This window comes from Benincasa hispida, chromosome 3 (assembly GCF_027475165.1).
Source record: "Benincasa hispida cultivar pf3 chromosome 3, pf3_genome.v1.1, whole genome shotgun sequence".
Classification (NCBI taxonomy): domain Eukaryota; kingdom Viridiplantae; phylum Streptophyta; class Magnoliopsida; order Cucurbitales; family Cucurbitaceae; genus Benincasa; species Benincasa hispida.
The window spans coordinates 48,027,267-48,032,073 of NC_143480.1; the positions used below are offsets into that span (position 1 = coordinate 48,027,267).

The following is a 4,807-nucleotide window of genomic DNA, read 5'->3' on the forward strand; positions in this document are numbered from 1 at the left end:
GAATTGCAATATACACGCTCTCAGCATGTCCTCTAATGTCTGGATTGTCCGCTCAAACTGACCATCCATCTGTGGATGAAAAGCGGTACTGAAATATAACTTGGTTCCCATAGCTTGCTGTAAACTAGGCCAAAACTTCGATGTAAATCTAGAGTCTCGATCTGAAACAATTGAAACTGGAGCTCCAAACTGACTCACAACTCGATCAACATACAACTTAGCTAATTGGTCTAGGGTAAAAGTAACTTTAACATGTAAAAACTTAGCTGTTTTTGTCAATCTATCCACAATTACCCATATACAATCATAGCTCGCTGGTGTCCTAGGTAATCCAAACAGGAAATCCATTGTAACATGCTCCTATTTCCACTCTGGTACTGGGAGTGGATTAAGTAATCCTGCTGGCCTCTGTCTGTCCGATTTAACTTGTTGACATATTAGACAGTTGTCGACATACTCTGCCATTTCTCTTTTTATACCAGGCCACCAGTACGATCTCTTTAATGTTCTGTACATCCTCGTACTGCCCGATGAATAGCATGGGTCGAACTGTGTGCCTCTTCTAGAATAGCTTGTTTAAGTGCTAAGTTCTTAGGTACGCATACCCTACCCTCTTTTAATATCACTTTGTTCGCTCGTAATTGGTAGTCCATCCTCACTCCTTTACCTACTTCTTCAGCTAACTTCTGAAGATCGGAATCCTTTAACTGTTCACGTAGAATATCTTCTACGAGAGTAGGACATACCTGAAATGAAGCTAGTAAACCTCCTGTCTGACTAACTGATAATGCCACCCCAACATTATAGAACTCATGAATCAGTGTACCCTTCACTGAATTGATATTAGCTTTAGTTGATCTGGTTTTTCGACTTAGAGCATCAACTACCACATTTTCTTTAATTGGGTGATAATCAATTGTACAGTCATAATCTTTGATCAACTCGAGCCATCTTCTCTGTCTCAAGTTCAGCTTCTTCTAATCAAATATATACTTCAGACTTTTATGATCGGTGAATATATGACAACATTCACCAAACAGGTAATGTCTCCACAACTTTAGAGCCAACACAACTGCTGCTAACTCTAAGTCGTATGTAGGGTAGTTACTTTCATGCTTCTTTAATTGTCGAGAAGCATAAGCTGCTACCTTTCCCTTCTGCATCAGCACACATCCTAACCCTTGTAGGGATGCATCACAATAGACCTCAAACTCTTTACCTGGTGTAGATAAAGTTAATACTGGTGCTGACACTAACTTCTTTTTCAACACCTAAAAACAGTGTTGCATTCTGGCGACCACTCGAACTTCGCATCTTTTCTGGTCAGGTTTGTCAATGGCAGAGCTATCTTAGAAAAGCCCTCGACGAATCTCCTATAATAACCTGCTAAACCCAGAAAGCTGCGTACTTCTGTTACATTCAGGGGTCGTTCCCAGTTGACTATTGCTTCTATCTTTTGGGAATCTATGCTAACTCTGTCAGCTGAAACTATATGCCCAAGGAATACGACTTGGTTTAACCAAAAATCACACTTACTAAATTTGGCAAATAATTTCTTTTCCTTTAGCATCTGCAACACCATCCTCAGATGTTCTTTGTGCTTCTCTGCACTAATAGAATATACTAGTATATCGTCTATGAAAACTATCAAGATAAAATATCCTATTCATCAAGTCCATAAATACTGCAGGAGCAATTGTCAATCCAAACGACATTACTAGGAACTCATGATGTCCATATCTAGTTCTGAATGCAGTCTTTGGAACATCTGTGTCTTTCACCTTCAACTGGTGATAACCTGATCTTAAATCTATCTTAGAGAACACCGTGGCTCTCTTTAACTGATCGAAGAGATCATCTATACAAGGCAATGGATACTTATTCTTAATGGTCACCTTATTCAACTGTCTATAATCTATGCATAATTTAAGAGTACTATCTTTCTTCTTAACAAAAAAGACTGGCACTCCCCAAGGCGACACACTGGGTCTAATGTACCCCTTATCCACAAGTTCTTGTAACTGAACTTTTAACTCCTTCAGTTCCATTGGTGCCATCCTATATGGTGCCTGGGATATAGGTGTTGTACCTGGAACTAACTTAATAGTAAACTTTATTTCCCTGTCAGGTGATAAGCCTGGTAACTCTTCAGGGAACATATCTAAGAATTCTTATACCACAGGTACATCCTCAGGTCTCAGCTTTTTATCCTGTGAAACTGCTATATAGGCCAAATAAGCTTCACATCCCTTACTCAACAGCTTCCTAACCTTCACTACTGATATTAAACTTCCTGGAAGTATTCTTTTACTTCCTACTAGGGTTATCTCTTTTTCACCTGGTTTTCTAAACACTATTTCTCTCCTAAAACAATCCATAGTGGCATAGTGTTTACTTAGGAAATCCATACCTAGGATAACATCAAACTCTAGTAATTCTAATGGAATCAAGTCAACCCATAAACTCTGATTTCCAAGAATTACTTCACAATTCCTGTAATACTCATGTACCACTAAAGTATCTCATATAGGCGTAGAGATAAAAAATCCCCATTCATACACTCAGGCACTTTATCTATATGCAATGCACACATGCTAGATATGAATGACTGCGTAGCACCAGGATAAAATAATGCATAAGCGGATTGATTACATAAAGTTATTGTACTAGTTACGACATTTGGAGCCTCTTCCACTTCCTGGTGTGTCATAGCGTATACTCTACCCTGCTGTTGCTGCTGTTGTTGTTGCTGTTGGGGTCATTCAACTACCCCTTTCTACTTAGCTGCATCGGATCCTTCCCCTCTAGCTCTGGTCGCTCTAGGTATCCCACTTTCGTTTCAGCTTGACCCCACGGGTGTCATGCTAGCATCCAACTACGGGTGAGAACCATTTACAACTAAACTCATATCTAATATTCATTCCTTTTTCAAAGTATAGTTTTTTTTTCTTCAGACTAGATAGAGGAATTTTATGGGATGCGTTGGTCAAGGATACTTAAATTCGTTTTGGCTTAACCCCACGGGTGTCATGGCTAAATTCTCCTTATTTTGTTTCCCTTTTATCTAACTATGGCTAAGTGCCTGTTCCAATTAAGCTCATGTCATTTGAAATTTCTTTCTTTTGAAGTAATGACAGAGGAGGTACGTTCAAAATTCTTCTTATTTTGTTTCCCTTTTTCTTTATGATGTATACATTGATGTGTCTACGCTCGAATTTCCTTCATCCCCAAATTTGGAGATGAGCTATATCCTCATTGCTAAAAGGGAAACAAAGTTTTAAAAGGCTTTGATAAATTGAAAGGAGTGTAAGACTTCAAGCTTCCATGCGTTAGAAATTAAACTTAATCTTTTTAAGAGAAGTTCAAGCCTTGTCTATTTTCCTAACGCCTATCTTATGCTTATGAGTTCATATAGTTGATATCATTGAGGTGAGGTTAAGCACAAGACTTAGAAAACAATCAAAGAACAAAAATAAAGTATGCTAAGGACAAATGCAAGGATCAAAGTGATAATAACTTCTCATTCATTTTTCATATTTTAACATAGATTGCATAAATACAGCAAACAGATGCAAAAGGACAATTAAACCAAAATTACAAAATAATTTTAACCCAACACCCAAGGATCTACTGTGCTGGCGCATCATCTCAGCGTTCTTCTTCGGGGTTCTCGTCCATGAAGCGCAAGGGATTTCTGAGATGGGCTGGTAACGGAGGCAAGGCAAACATACCCACCAAGACCTGATTGATATACTGCATTGTGTAGACAAATTGGTCTTGCATGCGTCTTGTCTGTTGTCTCAAGTAATCCCTTAATACCTGGTTTTGTTGTTGAAGATCTTTAATTGATGCGGCCAACGGTCGGAGTTGATCACTGATGAATGTTTTCAACTCCTCCAAGTTTATGCTGCATTGGGGTACTGGTTCTTTTCGTCCAACTGAGTCTTCAAATGCTACTGTGTTACTGGACCCTAACCCAGTTGGCTCAAAGATCACTGGAGGCAGTACAACATTTTGGATTGGACTTTGTTGGGGCGAAGGAATGGAGTGAGGGAGGTCATGATCTATGAATACGGGTTCTTGATGCGTCTGCTCAGAACTCCCTTCTGGCTGGGCTATTGGTGAGTCATGGAAAAGTTCAAGTGCAGGCGGCACTTCTTCAACCAAAGCTTCTAGCTTAGCTTCACATTCTTCATTCTCTGAAGCTTCATCGCTATGTTAAACTACCATGACGCGTCTTTTCTTGGGGGTGCATTTTGTAGGTCGAGGTCTACGTGCCACTTCTTTGGCAGGTAAGGCTGGTTGATGCTGTGATCCTCGAAGGAGATGCCTTACTGCCTTTATGTCTATCAGACCATCGACTTCTTCATATTCATCCCAGAGGAATGCCCCCGGGTTCGTATAACACGCAGATCAGCCACGGAAAATATAGTTGCCCTCGAGGCTTGTTCTTGATGGCTTTGATCTGGTATCGTATAATCCTCCCAATATCAAACGGGATGCATTGCATTATGCAGTAAGTGGCCAGGACGCGTTCTCTGGATAACGTTTCATCATGCGTTGTAGGCATGATGTTGCGTTTGATTAAATAATACCACATGTTAGTGTTTGGGTTCAGATTCCTGGAAGCAAGCATCTTTGATCCATTCCTTGATGTCTGCCACTTACTTCCAGGTTTGGCCACTGTCTTCAACGCATCTTCCAATTGACCAATCGTTGGTTTCTCTAATATGCGGTTTCCTTCTGCGTCAGGATTACTATTCAAGTTGAACATTTCATTTATCTTGTCTACTGAGAATCAGAGTAA

At 39.9% G+C, this 4,807-nt stretch overlaps 1 protein-coding gene across 1 annotated transcript; it reads right to left on the bottom strand.

Annotated features, from left to right (window-relative positions):
- Nucleotides 1-500: 500 nt before the first annotated feature.
- On the bottom strand, nt 501-1,163 carry LOC150037323 (uncharacterized). Its single transcript, XM_090311963.1, has 2 exons — nt 1,034-1,163; nt 501-895 (listed from the first exon to the last, which is right to left on the bottom strand). Exons 1-2 carry the CDS (start codon nt 1,161-1,163, stop codon nt 501-503), a joined length of 525 nt encoding a protein of 174 aa, XP_090168089.1.
- Nucleotides 1,164-4,807: the final 3,644 nt, after the last annotated feature.